Source organism: Doryrhamphus excisus, chromosome 3 (genome assembly GCF_030265055.1).
Source record: "Doryrhamphus excisus isolate RoL2022-K1 chromosome 3, RoL_Dexc_1.0, whole genome shotgun sequence".
Taxonomy (NCBI): domain Eukaryota; kingdom Metazoa; phylum Chordata; class Actinopteri; order Syngnathiformes; family Syngnathidae; genus Doryrhamphus; species Doryrhamphus excisus.
Window position 1 is genome coordinate 14,086,636 of NC_080468.1, and position 17,175 is coordinate 14,103,810.

General features: G+C 36.8%; 1 protein-coding gene across 4 annotated transcripts in view; it reads left to right on the forward strand.

Moving 5' to 3' along the window:
* Positions 1 to 17,175, forward strand: part of LOC131125304 (uncharacterized) — a 291,220-nt gene that overhangs the window by 226,718 nt on the left and 47,327 nt on the right. For all 4 annotated transcript variants that reach the window (XM_058066734.1, XM_058066733.1, XM_058066736.1 and 1 more), the window contains one exon: positions 13,011 to 13,192. In XM_058066734.1, coding sequence (XP_057922717.1) covers positions 13,011 to 13,192 — 182 coding nt within the window. The remainder of the gene's footprint in view (positions 1 to 13,010; positions 13,193 to 17,175) is intronic.

A 17,175-nucleotide genomic window follows, 5' to 3' on the forward strand; every position in this document is an offset into this window, starting at 1 on the left:
CGCTACTAGAAACACTCACTCGAGTATTTCCTCCTTTGCATCTCCGCCTCGGAAAAAAAAAAAATGGTTTGAGCCAGTTACAGACGGTTCTTTTCTCCTTTCTTACTCGCATCAGTCACTCTTTCAGTGAGCCATCCTGCCACATTGTCATTTATCATCAACGCGCTCCTGAGCCAGGCAGTTTTTTAAAAGCTTTTTATCCGCCCATCGGACCGTTCCACGCGGCCATCCATTCATCAGTGCTTGTGAAGGATGGTGATGTGACTGGCAAAAAAATAGTACCGGCGTATTTTATCTCACCTGTCAACACAATCCTTGGAACCGTGGAACCAGCTTCTGTTGACATCCCGTTTATGTCGACCAAGTCCCGCTTAAGTCGATGTTGACATCCGTAAAAATTTTACACTATGAAGGATCGCTTTTTCTTTTTATTAATTCATTCATTTTCTACCGCTTATCCTCGCGGAGACGCTGGAGCCTATCCCAGCTGTCTACGGGACTTTTTAACACTGTGTTTTGGAAAAGATACAGTGGTGCCTTGGATAACGTCATTTATCCTTTCCAGAAGAACTCTAACCAAAGCAAACTTTTCTCATTCATTCATTCATTCATTTTCTACCACTTATCCTCGTGGAGACGCTGGAGCCTATCCCAGCTGTCTACGGGACTTTTTAACACTGTGTTTTGGAAAAGATACAGTGGTGCCTTGGATAACGTCATTAATCCTTTCCAGAAGAACTCTAACCAAAGCAAACTTTTCTCATTCATTCATTCATTTTCTACCGCTTATCCTCACGAGGGTTGCTGGAGCCTATCCCGACTGTCTTTGGGCGAGAGGCGGGGTACACTCTGGACTGGTGGCCAGCCAATCACAGGGCACATATAGACAAACAGCCATTCACACTCACATTCATACCTATGGACAATTTGGAGTCGCTAATTAACCTAGCATGTTTTTGGAAACCGGAGTAACCGGAGAAAACCCACGCATGCATGTCGGAGGAAAGCTGCAAACTCCACACAGAGATGGCTGAGGGTGGACTCGAACTTGGGTCTCCTAGCTGTGAGGCCTGCACGCTAACCACTTGATCACCGTGCAGCTTTTTCTTTTTAGTCTTTCAAAAATAGTTTTAAATAAATACATATATCGGAGGCTGCACGGCGGTCGAGTGGTTAGCTCGCAGACCTCACAGCTAGGAGACCCGGGTTCAATTCCACCCTCGGCCATGTTCTCCCCGTGCATGCGTGGGTTTTCTTCCCACATTCCAAAAACATGCTAGGTTAATTAGCGACTCCAAATTGTCCATAGGTATGAATGTGAGTGTGAATGGTTGTTTGTCTATATGTGCCCTGTGATTGGCTGGCCACCAGTCCAGGGTGTACCCCGTCTCTCGCCCGAAGACAGCTGGGATAGGCTCCAGCACCCCCGCGACCCTCGTGAGGAAAAGCGGTAGAAAATGAATGATATGTAACAGGGCTGCACGGTGGCGAGTGGTTAGCACGCAGGCCTCACAGCTAAGAGACCCAAGTTCAATTCCATCCTCTGCCATCTCTGTGTGGAGTTTCATGGGTTTTCTCCGGGTACTCCGGTTTCCTCCCACATTCCAAAAACATGCTAGGTTAATTAGCGACCCCAAATTGTCCACAGGTATGAATGTGAGTGTGAATGGTTGTTTGTCTATATGTGCCCTGTGATTGGCTGGCCACCAGTCCAGGGTGTGAATGAATGAACATATATCGGAGCCCACAATCATTTTTCAGTTAACCTTGTAAATATATGGTAATATTTTGCCTTGGTTTGCATGCATTTTCTGGTTAGCACACACACACACACACACACACACACACACACACACACACACACACACACACACACACACACAGTGTGTGTTTTGTTGTATCATCAACCCTCTGGAGTCTCTTTTAATAAATTAGTTGTTTTCCATTTGATAAATGTTCGAGGCCCGGGGCTCTATGCCAAAGATCAGGTTGAAATATACATTGCAAAAAGAGATACACAACATAAGAAAAATACATGGACCGCAAAAAACACATTATTTTCAGCATGTAAACCTAGAATTATCATCCATAAAATGTTTTTGTTAACATTTTTTGGGTGTGTAGAACAGATTCTTTGGATTTACATTATTTTCTGTGGTCAAATTAGCTTTGGTTAGAGTTCATTTTGGTTTGAGTCGTGCCTTTTGGAATGGATTATTTCCTTTTAAACTGAAATAGCCAAAAACTTACCACTTCCACACAGATAGGGAGGATAACTATTAACAGTTATTTAACCTTTAACATGAACATTAATCAAACGTAATAATTTTTTCTGGGTACATGATACCATACGGCATCCATATCAAACTCGCGCGGGCCGCACTAACATTAAACTTTCATATCAAGGCGGGGGCCTCAAAGTAGTGTCCTGCGAGCTACATTTAGCCCGCGGGCCGCGTGTTTGAGACCCCTGGCGTAAACACTATTCCATGATAGCGACAAGGCTGCAAAGCATTATATATGTTATGTAAACATCTTTTAACTGTGGGGGACGAAATATTATGTACATAAATCAGGCTATGAAGACTATTTAAAACAGATTTTGCGTGCAAAAAAATCGTGAAATCCGAGTATTTCCCTTTATTTCACTTGAAAACAAAGTCCGATATCTTGCGGTCTCTTTTTTTAGAGTTAGAAAAGGAATCCGAAATAGAGTAGCAGCATCCTCCAGCTCCCCGGAGGGAGATCCCAAGGCAGACCAGATGAAGTACATAATCCCAATTTTCTCCAGGGTGTCACACGATTGCCGGATGTACCTGGAACATCCCAATTACGATTCCCAAACCACCTGAGTTCTACCTGTTAGATCCACACGTCTCCACTGTAAGACACTCGACACAGGAAATGACTCTTACACATCTTGTTGGTTTGTCACCACCGGGACCTTATGACCTCTGGTGGAGATTTAAAAAAGGAATATTTGGGTAATTGGTATCCTCATATTCTACTTCAGCTCAGTATATATATGCCAGGTTGAGTGGGTATTACCGTAGTATTACCCCAACACAAGCACACTCCCGACTAATAGACACATACAAGCACACTTTACTTTTTTTTATCTCAGTGCGGCTGACAGAAGAAAAGGGCTCAGTAATAGCTAGCGGCCTACTTTACAGCACAAAGCAAGATAAATAGCAACAGGCCATTTTTACATTGCTTTATTTGGAAAACGATAAGGAAAAGGGCATCGCTTTCATTATTAAACCTATTAGGGATGAGATAGACGTTCATTTCTCAACACGCAGAAATGAAATCATGTCTTGACAGAAAATGTATTTTACCCCCCCCACACACTCTCACACACACACACACCCTCCATCACATCCACTCCTACCCTTTTACTGGTCTTAATCCTTTCTTGCATCTTCTGTGCAACGCTGACAGTGATGATCGCTTTCAACATATTCTGGTGACTAGACACCAGTCGTGATACGAGACATGACGTTAGATTACATTTCACGCATGTCATGGCTGAGATCGAGTGGGGAAAAAAATTATCCTCTTGTTCAGTGTGGAAGTGGTAAGCTTTTTTACTTCTGGTGTACCCCGCCTCTCGCCCAAAGACAGCTGCTTATTGGCTTACTCATTAGCCTGCTTTTGCCCTATCATATAATATTTGCAGAGATTTTTTTGTTAAAAATTTTTTTTGTTAAATTTTTTGTTGAAAAAAATTTGTTGTTTAAAAAAATTAAAAAAATAATTATTTTTTTTTAATTTTTTTGTTAAAAAAATTGTAAATTTTTTAAATTAATTAAAAATCTATTTTTTGGTTAATTTTTTTGTTAAACACAATGCATTTTTTAAAAAATCAATGAAAAATATCAAATTATTTAGGGGGGCTTAAGAACATGTATGAAAATATTCAGTTTGATTAATCTTTAATCCGGGCTGGCAACCAGTCCAGGGTGTATCCCGCCTCTCGCCCGACGACAGCTGCTTATTGGCTTGCTTATTAGCCTGCTTTTGCCCAATTATATAACATTTGCAGAGATTTTTTTTGTTAAAAACATTTTTTTGTTAATTTTTTTGTTGAAAAAAATTTGTTGTTTAAAAAAATAAAAAAATAATTACAAAAAAATTTTTGTTAATTTTTTTATTACTTAAAAAAATATTTTTGTTGTTTTTTTTGGTTAAAAACAATATATATTTTTTAAAAATCTATAAAAAATATCAAATTATTTAGGGGGCCTTAAGAACATTTTAGGGGGACTAAAGCCCCCCTAAAAAAAACTATGCCAACAAAATGTGTTCCAATATTTCATGAAATGCACTTTTTCATATATTTCTATATACTCCAAATTTGAAAACCAGTTGAAAAAAAGCAAGCCCCCCCCCCAAAGCCCCCCCTAAAACTAGGCCTAATGATTCCACTGGTTCTCACCTTTTTTCATTCTTTACGAGTCAACAGTAGAACAAAAGCCAGTTTCAGCAACCTACCGGTTCTCAAAAAAAGGCTTTGTGAAATGATACAATTTAAGCATAACTTTCACATTGACACAAATTTAACTTTATATATTTAGCCAAAAAATCCAAACAAAGTAGCCACAACATAAACAAAACAAAAAATAGATTGTTTCACATGAAAATGATATATTTTTTTTTACAAATATAACACCATGAGGTGCTGTGCACACATGTACATACATTAACAGTCCATGCATGCAGGAAAAAAAAAAAAGTGTTGCATCATTATGTGTGATCCCAATGGGTGGTACCCGGCTGGAATGGTGAATCTTTGAAGTATCGGTGCGCTGATGTGGGTATTTCTCATCTCCATGTGCAAACAAGCAACAGCAGAGGACAGAACCCCATCACTTGTCAATGTTCATCTTCTGTGTGATTTTTTTTTTTTATCTGAGCCGTTCCTTGTGCATCTCCTTCACTTCCATTCAGCATTTTCACTATTCATCCTCTTCTCTTCCGCCTTTTTTTCCCCCTTCCGGGCCATCACAGGTGGAAATGATGTGTGACTCATGTTGCAAACGTCTCCCGTCTTTTGGGGAGCAAAGCTGATAATGACTATGTCTTGCGTCCTCTACTTACACCAGCAGCATTTGTGATGCTTTGTCAGTTTTCCTCGCATGTGACAAATCTGTTTGTCGACGTGACACCGCGCTCTTCACGCTCTGCGTGCACGTCAGAGGTATACAATAGCGCAGATCCATAAGAAGCACCGTCTCCGCCGTGTAAATAACTTGCCTAATTTGCTGTCTCATTAGCAATAGGCGTTTGGGTTTAATCTGGTGCTGTGTCAGTCCCCAGATGGTAGGCATGCTAGTCATGCCGCATAAAATGGCGTTTAGCGCTGATTCACTGGCACTGACTGTACTTTTTGTCGTGTGTATTATGTGTAAGAATATATTAAGTCCATTTTGTGTGATGTTCAACACAAAGCCGAATTTAAGCATAGTGTGGCCTTCATTCTAGTCGAGGCCGGGTGCACCCGACACTTTTTTGCGTGTTTATTAGTGTTCAAACATTTATTTTGAAACCCGTCCATTGTCACAATAAAAAATGAAAAAAATAATTTTTTTGTTTAAAAAAATCTTTAATTTTTTTTTAAAAATCAATAAAAAATATCAAATTATTTAGAGGGACTTAATAACAGAATTTTTTTGTTTAAAAAAATCTTTAAATTTTTTTTAAAAATCAATAAAAAATATCTAATTATTTAGGGGGGCTTAATAACATTATCATTCTAGTAGAGGCCGGGTGCACCCGACACTTTTTTGCGTGTTTATTAGTGTTCAAAGATTTATTTTGAAACCCGTTCATTGTCACAATAAAAAAAAAAAAGTCAAATTATTTAGGGGGACTTAAGAATAGAATTTTTTGGTTTAAAAAATCTTTAAAATTTTTTTAAAAATCAATCAAAAATATCAAATTATTTAGGGGGGCTTAAGAACATTATCATTCTAGTAGAGGCTGGGTATACCCAACACTTTTTTGCGTGTTTATTAGTGTTTAAGCATCTATTTTGAAACCCGTCCATTGTCACAATAAAAAAAAAAAAGTCAAATTATTTAGGGGGACTTAAGAACAAAATTTTTTGGTTTAAAAAAATCTTTAAAAATGTTTTAAAAATCAATAAAAAATATCAAATTATTTAGGGGGACTTAAGAACAGCATTTTTTTGTTTAAAAAATCTTTAAAAAAATTTAAAAATCAATCAAAAATATCAAATTATTTAGGGGGACTTAAGAACATTATCATTCACAAGAATAAGTCCATTCGAACTAGCTATGCTCACGGTGGCTGTTTTCTGAATTTTTTTGTATAAAAAAATCTTTAAAAAATTTGTATAAAAAATATCAAATTATTTAGGGGAGCTTAAGAACATTATCATTCTAGTAGAGGCTGGGTATACCCAACACTTTTTTGCGTGTTTATTAGTGTTCAAGCATCTATTTTGATACCCGCATTGTCTGTCCATTGTCACAATAAAAAATGAAAAAAATAAAAATAAAAAATATCTAATTATTTAGGGGGACTTAAGAACAGAATGAGTCCATTGGAGCTAGCTATGCTCGCGGTGGCCGTTTTCTGAATTTTTTTGTTTAAAAAAAATCTTTGAAATTTTTTTTAAAATCAAAAAAAAAAAAATCAAATTATTTAGGGGGACTTAAGAACATTTAAAAAAAATCTAAAAAAACTATGCCAACAAAATTTGTGTTTTTTCATTCTAGTAGAGGCCGGGTACACCCGACACTTTTTTGCGTGTTTATTAGTGTTCAAGCATCTATTTTGATACCCGCGTTGTCCGTGTGACAGATGTAGCGCTCTTCTTTACCCGTAACGTTCAATTGCCCACCCCTTGTCAGGTTTTTCTATCGTCTTTCCTTGTATGTCTACATTGTTCTTCTTTGTCACTATCATCATTACCATTTACTTGTCGCAATAGCTCCAATATGATTGGTTGATTAGCATCACATGTCATGCCTTCAATCACATGGAAACTTCAAATACTGAACTAATTCACTAACTACAGGTCCAGGTCTGTATTGGACTGGATCTGGGTCCATCCAGTTAGCGATCCCCCGTGTAGACCACATGGAAAAATACCTCGACATGTAATCTCTGTTATGAGTTGGTTCACCTGCTGTTCAATTTCCACCCAGTGACGGCGCGGTTGATTGGCGACCGCTCCGTGGTGCGATCCAGCTTTCGCCTACTGCCATCTGTGTAGTTGAGTGAAAAAAAAATGTTGCGGCTAATATTCCATGAAATGCTTTTTTATGTGTTTTTATTCACTGGAAATTTGAAAACCAGTTGAAAAATACCATTTGACGCCCCTGCACAACTTGAAGCTCCATTGTTCCATTGGAGGATGGCGATGGCATGGACCATCAAGGCTACCTGTTTCTCATTTGGGTCATTTTGGGATCTTGACGGACAGCCAATGAGATCATCTGACTTTAAGCTCTAATTAAGATCCAACAGTATAAAATGTAAATTCTTGCAATTTTTCCGACCGGAATTGACACTTCAGTTGACTCAAATCCATCCAAAATAATTCCCATGAACATGAACATTCTTTTCACTTTTCGGCCATTATATAAGTTCAACAAAACACCTTCACCTCCCACTCAGCAACCTTCCATCCTGCTGAGCACATGTACTGTACTTTACCTTGGAGCAGGCTTTTATTTTCTTGCATGCTTCTATTATATAATATCACAATGCCAAATATTCCATAAACACAGACACCTTCTTAAACAAGTCTATAAAACACATGAAAAACTAAATCTGGGTTCCTGAGACACACTCAAGCTCGGCTTCACATTTATACTCTTTTTATTTCCAACATATTGCGCAACTGCAGGGTCTTGAGACACATGCTAACTCGCAAACTAGAGAGCTAGCGACCTAAACGGTAGCCTCCAAGTTATTTCCTTTAAACTTAAAAAAGCCAAAAACTTACCACTTCCACATGGATAGGGAGGATAACTATTAACAGTTATTTAACCTTTAACATGAACATTAATCAAACGTAATAATTTTTTCTGGGTACATGATACCATACAGCATCCATATCAAACTAACATTAAACTTTCATATCAAGGCGGGGGCCTCAAACTAGTGTCCTGCGGACCACATTTGGCCCGCGGGCCGCATGTTTGAGACCCCTGGTCTAGATAGATGGCAGTGAAGGGCATAGTATTTTTGAATCATGGCAACCACCGGTTGTGTTGCTGCACGGTGTTCGAGCGGTTAGAGATTAGCTCGCAGGTTCGATTCCCCCCTCAGGCATCTCTGTGTGCATGTTCTCTCCGGGTACTGCGGCCAACCTCGCACAGCCAGAACTGGTTTAATTTTTCTGTTGTATGATGTTGATGATGTATGATGAATTTTTTATTTTTTTTATTTTAAAAATGAAAATTAAACATTTTTTTCAAACATTATAAAACAGAATGTCATATATACATATAATGCCATTCTGTTTTATGATGTTTTAAAAAATGTTTAAATTGCAATTAAAAAAATTAAATTATATGTACATATGCCATTCTGTTTTATGATGTTTTAAAAAATTATATATATATATTTTTTTTTTTTTTACAAATATATGTATACATATATATATATATATAGATTATGACGTTTTAAAAATATTAAATAATAAATAAATAATGGTTGTGTCACAGTTGCAGATTTGTTTGTTTTGATAAACGTTTCCACAATGAAAGCGCGATGCTCGCCAGTTCAATTCCTGGCAGCAACTGAAAAAGAAACGAAAAACAATGAATGGCATTATGTAGAAACTTTTCGAAAACAAAAACACTTTTTTGTTTCTTTACTTTACTTTATTTGCCTTTTATTTAACCTAAAAATGTGTCAAATCATTGTAATCCACTGTACAACAAGCTGAGATACAGTATATTCCAACAGGTGTAATATTACCATTGCTATATAATATCTGCTATATTTAAACAAGAATATGAGCTAAAAATCCATCACAGAAAATTAACGACAGAAAGAACAAAAAAAAATAAAAAATCCAAACTCTGCCTGAAGATGTATTTGATTCATGACGGGCCCTTCGGCTAGTCTCCTAAGACACAGCAAAGTGGTTTTTGGCAGGCAGACAGACTCTCAGAGTATTTTCACAAAGAGGAGGTCCCAGTTGTTGACATTCTAGTCGTTACCAGCATATATTTTGTGTTTTGTTTTTGTTTTCAGCAGGGATTGCAAGAGGGATGACACTCATCTATCAGACGAGCGATTCAACGGCGTATCAGATTGATTAAAACAGGAAATGTTCCCGTTTAGACGTGAAATGGAAAAGAAAACAGCATCAGTGTCGTTTATCCCAGCACATAAATTAATCAATTTGAGAATTAACATGTTTATAAGGTATTTGATTGTTTTAAATGCTGCTTGATTATACGAAAGCAAAATCTCAATGCAATCTAATTTAGAGTAAGTCTATTTTTGTGTTTTCCTTTGGTGGCTGCTGCTAATGAGCTTTGAGATTTTAGCCAAATGCAGAATAAAAAACAGCTCAAATTCATCACTGGCGTTCAGATTGTTTTTTTTTTTCTTAGCTAAACAGTATTTAGCTGTGAGCAAGCCCCAAAGTATTTCCTCTATAAACATTTCAAGCTGTAAATGTGACAGTTGCATTAAGCTCTATGCAGGACTTATGGTTGTGCACGGCCACGAAAAGGCTCAGTTGTCATTAAAAACATTAAACATTTGGATTTTTTTCATCTTCCTTAATAATGAGAGAAATATTACATTTTTGTATTGCTACATAAAATGGTAATGGTTTTATTTCAGTTGAACATGCATCAGATTACAATTGAATGCATCACATAATCAGTTCACAGTTCCACATGTCCAAAAGGAGTAGGAAGAAGCAAAGCTTATTAAATCCTACCCCTCCATCTGGTACTTTTACAATCAGTAACTGTTACATTTGTTCACTTCCTGCTTTCCTAATATGATTTAAGTTATTTTTATTTTATTTTTTTAATTTAATAAAAAAAACGTTTTTCATTTTTTTGTAATTCAATTTTTTTAATGATTTTATTTTATTTGAACATGCATCTGATTACAATTGAATGCATCACCCCTCTATCTGGTACTTTTACAATCAGTAACTGTAACATTTGTTCACTTCCTGCCTTTCTAATATAATTTAAGTTATTTTTATTAATTTTTTTTTATTTAATAAAAAAAAAGTTTTTCATTTTTTGTAATTATTTTTTATTTTTTTTAATTTTTTTAATGGTTTAACGCCTGCTACACAAATCCATTCTCATCCTCATCTGCTCCACGGCTGCTAGAAGTGCAACTAATTCATCATGAAGTGCTTTTCATGTTGAGAATTTAGTTTGCAACTTCCCGTGTATTAAAACTTAATTTTGTAATGAAAAACTTAAACTTAAATAGCCAAAAACTTACCACTTCCACACGGATAGGGAGGATAACTATTAACAGTTATTTAACCTTTAACATGAACATAACATGAACACAACGTAATAATTTTTCTCTGGGTACATGATACCATACAGCATCCATATCAAACTTCCGCACTAACATTAAACTTTCATATCAAGGCGGGGGCCTCAAACTAGTGTGAGACCCCTGGTATAAATTGTAAAGCGTACATGCACAGTACTAGCATTAAAAAGCTCCCAATGATTCCTTAGTAGTTAGCGCAGCTTCGATGTTATGCTAGCAATAATTGCTGTAACTGTGTTTCCAAGGTATACTAACACTTTGTTTCATACAAAGTACTAGAAGACATCAAAGTGAAATACCTGCCAGACATCCTAATGGATTGCGAGCATTGATTCATATTGTCCTTCAGGTTGTGCCAAATAGAGATGCGTCTAAATGCAAAGTCAGTCATCAGTCAGGAAGCCTGCCTTTTTCATATTTCCGTACATAAATTCATAAATTCATGCAAACAGGAAGCAAGTGCAACACAGCTGCTTTCATATCTTAACTGTAATCCTGATCCACAAAAATAAAAGATTTGTCTCACTGTGGTGTCAGTTTTACACCATTCATCAGACTATTTGTTGGCCCAGATACGGTCTTGTTGAAGTGTGTGTGTGGGGGGGGGGCTATCTTTTATTCTGCCAACTCGATGTGTTTGGTAGATGTTGTTGTTCTCTCCCACATTTGCAGGTCTATTTGACTTCCTGAGACTGAGACGCGGGAGATAACAACTCTTGTTTGAATGAATCTGTCTGTCTTGTGTGTGCAAAGTAAATAGTGGTGTCTTACCTTCTTTCTGTTCAGAAATATTTATCTTTCCTAGTCTTTGCAGTATAGAGTGTTGGAAGCATGGGTTTTTATACAAGGATGAAGAGTCTTGAACCAGTCATGATGTGCTATATATATATCACTATATTGACACTTACTATGGTACCCATTATGTTATTGGATGCTCATATCACCTTGTACTTCAGTACGTGACAAAAAAAAAAAAAAACTATAGTAGGAAAGCAGGAAGTGAACAAATGTAACAGTTACTGATTGTAAAAGTACCAGAAGGAGGGGTAGGATTTAATAAGCTTTGCTTCTTCCTACTCCTTTTGGACATGTGGAACTGTGAACTGATTATGTGATGCATTCAATTGTAATCTGATGCATGTTCAAATCAAATAAAACCATTAAAAAAATTAAAAAATATTAAAAAAAATATATATTTTTATAAAAAACATTTTTTATAATTAAATTTTTTTTAATATTTTTTGAAAAACATGTTTGTTTGAAAAACAAAAATGAAAAAACATTTTTTTATTAAATAAAAAAAATTAAATTAAAATAACTTACATTTTCTGATTGTAAAAGTACCAGATGGAAGGGTAGGATTTAATAAGCTTTTCTTCTTCCTACTCCTTTTGGACATGTGGAACTGTGAACTGATTATGTGATGCATTCAATTGTAATCTGATGCATGTTCAAATCAAATAAAACCATTAAAAAAATTATTACAAAAAAATGCAAAACAATTTTTTTATTAAATAAAAAAAAATAGCTTAAATTATTGGCAGGAAGTGAACAAATGTAACAGTTACTGATTGTAAAAGTACCAGATGGAGGGGTAGGATTTAATAAGCTTTGCTTCTTCCTACTCCTTTTGGACATGTGGAACTGTGAACTGATTATGTGATGCATTCAATTGTAATCTGATGCATGTTCAAATGAAATAAAACCATAAAAAAAAAATAATAATTACAAAAAATGAAAAACAAAAACAAAAATTCCCTTTCCCTATAATTTTCCCTTTTTCACCATTTGTGGAAAATGGCTCTCATTGTGGTTTGCTGGAGTCCCAAAGCTTTACACATGGCTTTGTAACCTTAGCCAGTAACTGTTAATAATAGTGATGTTGCTGTAGTTATAAGGATTGTGGATGATAGGCAAACCTTCCCAAAAGTACACTTTCCCTTTAAATGTGACGGCATCATTTTCTGGGCTAAAAGTCAGCCTGACTTTCATTTTTTTTTTCACTTTTTGTCCATAAAAAATGGCGTGCACTCGAGTTATTGCCCATTACGCTACGTTATGTGTGTTACCTGTCAGCCCTGAAAATGTATTCTTTCCTGTCGCTGGAACTCAAAATGTGTTTTGATTACAGCTCGTCTTGATTTATTTTTTTTATTATTATTATTATTATTATTTTTTACAGCAAGTTTGTTTTGGCATAAATTACCTTTTCTTCAACACACCCCCGTTTAGAGCGTTCAAACACAACACAAGACTCTTATTTTCTTTTATCTCCTTCTAATCCTCTCAAGCACGTTAGATTAAATGAATTGAATATTATTGGCGTAAATATTGGCTCAGCGCTTGTGGGAAGAAGCCCTTTTGAAAGCACTTCTAAAGACAAATGAGATGTTTAACTCACACACATGTCGCGCTAATGAGATTGTACAGAAGCGGCCTAAAAAAAAAAAACGTTCCTCAACCTGTGTCTCTCTCTTTGGCAGGTATGTGGTCCTTCTCCGTATCCGAGCTGGCCGTCCCAGGTGCTGAAATAGGACGGATCTCAGCAAGTGACGCTGACCTCGGCGACAACGCCAAGCTGGAGTATACCATCCTGGAGGGGGAGACGGGTGACACATTTAACATCACAGGAGTAAAGCAAGAGGCTGTCATCACTCTCAACAAGGTGAGGGAAGGTGTTTTTTTTAAGTTTAAAAGCTCTCTGATATGATTTATCAACTTTATTTTTTATTTTAAATTGGCAAAAAATGGTGTTCATGTTTGATGCCGTCAGTCTCATTTCCGGAAGTGATGCCATATAAACAACAAAAAAAACATATTGGTGTTTGCAGTGATTATAGCCAAGATTTGAGGGTATTTTTCCAGGATAAACAAAGAAAATTAAATGAATTTAAAGGGGAAGTGCATTTCAAGCATGCATATCAAACCATGCACATAAATGTCAAAATAAATGTATCTCAAAGACGGCTCATATTAACTCATTTCTCTGGTTATAATGCACAGAAAAGGGAAATAAATATATGTTTATGTTTCACATAAGGACTGTGAATGATGGGTAAAATATTCAAAAAAAAGTGCACTTCCCCTTTAAGACTAGTTGAAAAGATGTTACTTATCCTTCAATTATTGTTTTAAATCATCTTTATGAGCGTAAATATAAAATTTAGAGCCTGTTTTATTTGAGGTTGTGTCACAGACGCAGTCACCCCCCCCCCCCTCAATCAACAATAAACATACATATGGCTGTGAAAAGATGTTTACATAACATGTATAATGCTTTACAGCAGGATAAACAAAGAAAATTAAATGAATTTAAAGGGGAAGTGCACTTCAAGCATGCATATCAAACCATGCACATAAACGTCAAAATAAATGTATCTCAAAAACAGCTCATATTAACTAATTTCTCTGGTTATAATGCGCAGAAAAGGGAAATAAATATATGTTTATGTTTCACATAAGGATTTTGAATGATGGGCAAAATATTACAAAAAAAGTGCACTTCCCCTTTAAGACTAGTTGAAAAGTTGTTGCTTATCCTTGAATTACTATTTTAAATCATCTTAATGAGCATAAATATGAAATTTATAGCCTGTTTTATTTTAGGTTGTGTCACAGACGCAGTCAACACTGCCCCCCCCCCCCCCCCCCCACACACACACAATAAAAATAATTTTTTTTGCTATTTTGGGAAAAATAACTAAGTCACAGCATCACTCGGAAACTGTGAACATCCAGCAGCAACACGACACTTTGGCTCTTTTGATGAAAAATACACCGACATAGTACATAAAATAACATATTTAAGCTAAGTTGATGAATCATGTCAGAAACCCTTTTGTAATTATAATAATATTCTTATTTAAATCGTCACAATTAATGGTCCACATATGACTTTCAGATTTAATCAGCATTCTGGGATTTTTTATTTTTTTTTTGGGAGGGGGGCTAAAATTCCTACAAACGTCATATCCAAAGTAAAAGGTAAAGCTGTCCTTGAACTGCTTGGAGTCGAGCCATGCCTTTGGGCTCTTCTGGAAGCTAACAAGCTGATTTTTTTTTTCCTCCCCAGCAGTCAGAATCTGACTAAGTGGTTCTGCCACAGATTAATAGGAATTTGAATACACTGAAAATATGAAAAATATTGGTTTTCTGAAAGATGTTTTCTTCAAAATACAGTCATACGGTTTGATTATCGCTCTTTTTTGTTTTATGTTCTATTATTGGTTGAAATATATTGAAATACACTGTGATTGGCTGGCAACTAGTCCTTTTTTAGGGGAAAAAAAAGGCAAAAAGAAATTTTTTTTGACCAAAAAATCTGCACAAATCGTGAATGTGCGTGAATCACTTATAGTGAGAATCACATATGCTAACTTTAGCAGGCCTCAGTTAGCAAGGAAACAAAAACTCGCTGTGGTAAAAAAGCTTCAGATGTATGGCGCTGCAATGTACCCTTTGTCCAACAGAGGGAGCCAGAGTAGCCCAGAGCCAAAGGGAGGCTGATGTCATTGCAGTGCACCCAATGAATGCCTTGCTCAGACACAAAGCAATTGGTGCTGCACGGCGGTCGTGTGGTTGGCGCGCAGACCTCACAGCTAGGAGACCCGGGTTCAATTCCACCCTCGGCCATCTCTGTGTGGAGTTTGCATGTTCTCCCCCGTGCATGCGTGGGTTTTCTCCGGGTACTCCGGTTTCCTCCCACATTCCAAAAACATGCTAGGTTAATTAGCGACTCCAAATTGTCCATAGGTGTGAATGTGAGTGTGAATGGTTGTTTGTCTATATGTCCCTCTGTTTGACTATACTATGTCGTATTTATTCTTATGTCTACTATATTGGGTAATACGAGTGTAAATATGGCTATAGGGGTGTTAGTTTGTTTCTAGAGTGCTCTAATGATGCAAAAAATGCCATAGACCGGTTTTCCCAACAACAATATTGGTGTGGTTAGCGCACAAGGCCACACAGCTAGGAGACCCAAGTTCGATTCCACCGTCTGCGTGGTCTCCCCCGTGCATGCGTGGGTTTTCTCCGGGTACTCCGGTTTCTTCCCACATTCCAAAAACATGCTAGGTTTAATGTTCCAAATATTTATTTCTCTTTAAATCATCTTTGACAATTTTCTTCTTGTAATACAACTTTATTTGCTTATTTTTCTACAATATAATTTTCCAAAATTACAAAATTTGTTTCACATATGATTATTTAAAAACTAAAATTAATTACAATGTATTCTTATAAAATATATTGATGTTTTTCTTTAATATTTTAACTCGATACTCTACTAAAATATATATATTTTTTCTAAGGCTGCACGACCCCCGAGTGGTTACCACGCAGACCTCATAGCTAGGAGACCAGGGTTCAATTCTACCCTCGGCTATCTCTGTGTGGAGTTTACATGTTTTTTTAGGGGAAAAAAAAGGCAAAATAATTTTTTTTGGGACCAAAAAATCTGCACAAATCGTGAATGTGCGTGAATCACTTATAGTGAGAATCACATATGCAAACTTTAGCAGTCCTCGGTTAGCAAGGAAACAATAACTCGCTGTGGTAAAAAAGCTTCAGAATCCCATTTCAATACTGCAATACATCAATACAGTCATAACATTGAAAAAAAATGTGCAAATATTAAAACAGAGAGGGAAATATTTTGACAAGTTCCAGCTGCCTTTCAGCAAGTCTTTCCATTTGGAACGTTTGTGTATTCATAAGGAAAAAATGAAAATGTGCCTTTTCATTGCGGGTTCAGCTGGCTAATAGTTCCCGAAAGTGCAATCCGAGATTATGACAATTTTCAACAGTCATTGGCTAAGATGGCTGTCATCCCCTATAATCATATCCTCGTGAAAAGATGTGTGGCCACTGTGGGGTGATGAGTGGAGACACCTGCTCATTATCATTACGGCTTATTAAAGCTGCAACGGCGGCCGCTGGAGAGGGAGGCCATCATTATCATCATCATCATCATCATAATATAAGTATCATGTGATGAAGAAAAGAGGAAACAGGAAATGCAGAGTGCTTTAGACACTGTGGTAGGAACATCGAAAATCAAGTCATATGTCAAAAGTATGGGGTGGATGTATGGCGCTGCAATGTAGCCTTTGTCCAACAGAGGGAGCCAGAGGAGCCCGGAGCCAAAGGGAGGCTGATGTCATTGCAGTGCACCCAATGAATGTCTTGCTCAGACACAATGCAAACATAAACATTATTTTAAAGTCGTATTAGTCCATCCATTGGGGCTGCACGGCGGCCGAGTGGTTAGACCCGGGTTCAAATCCACCCTCGGCCATCTCTGTGTGGAGTTAGCATGTTCTCCCCGTGCATGCGTGGGTTTTCTCCGGGTACTCCGGTTTCCTCCCACATTCCAAAAAAAAACATGCTAGGTTAATTAGCGACTCCAAATTGTCCATAGGTATGAATGTGAGTGTGAATGGTTGTTTGTCTAAATGTGCCCTGTGATTGGCTAGCCACCAGTCCAGGGTGTACCCCGCCTGGGATAGGCTCCAGCACCCCCACCGTGACCCTTGTGAGTACAAGCGGTAGAAAATTTATGAATTAATGAATATTATTAGGGAGAAATAACATAATAAATTGCATTAGCAAAAAGTTGAAATATTGAAGAAACAGTAAGGAAAAAAA